Below are 377 nucleotides of genomic sequence, written 5' to 3'. Positions count from 1 at the left end.
GCGCCCCCCGAGGAGCTTCAGTGTCCATCATCAGCCTCCGAGGAGCTTCAGTGTCCATCAGCGCCCCCCGAGGAGCTTCAGTGTCCATCAGCGCCCCCCGAGGAGCTTCAGTGTCCATCACCGCCCCCCGAGGAGCTTCAGTGTCCATCAGCGCCCTCCGAGGAGCTTCAGAGTCCATCATCAGCCTCCGAGGCCCTTGAGATCTCATCAGAAGCCCCAGCAACTCTCCAGAGTCCATCAGCGGCCCCAGGAGCTCTTCAGATTCCATCAGCGGCCCCAGGGGCTCTTCAGAGTCCGTCAGCCGCCCCCGAGGCGACGCATCAGAGTCAGTCAGCCGCCCCCGAGGCGACGCATCAGAGTCAGTCAGCAGTTCCAGA

General features: G+C 63.9%; 1 protein-coding gene across 1 annotated transcript in view; it reads left to right on the top strand.

Moving 5' to 3' along the window:
- LOC107101949 (histone-lysine N-methyltransferase 2C-like) overlaps positions 1 to 377 on the top strand; it is a 100,294-nt gene that overhangs the window by 25,248 nt on the left and 74,669 nt on the right. Inside the window, exon 14 of the mRNA XM_015401044.1 lies at positions 13 to 358. Coding sequence (XP_015256530.1) covers positions 13 to 358 — 346 coding nt within the window. The remainder of the gene's footprint in view (positions 1 to 12; positions 359 to 377) is intronic.

This window comes from Cyprinodon variegatus, unplaced genomic scaffold (assembly GCF_000732505.1).
Source record: "Cyprinodon variegatus isolate N-32 unplaced genomic scaffold, C_variegatus-1.0 Scaffold1176, whole genome shotgun sequence".
Lineage (NCBI taxonomy): Eukaryota > Metazoa > Chordata > Actinopteri > Cyprinodontiformes > Cyprinodontidae > Cyprinodon > Cyprinodon variegatus.
This window is presented reverse-complemented; position numbering and strand designations above follow the sequence as displayed.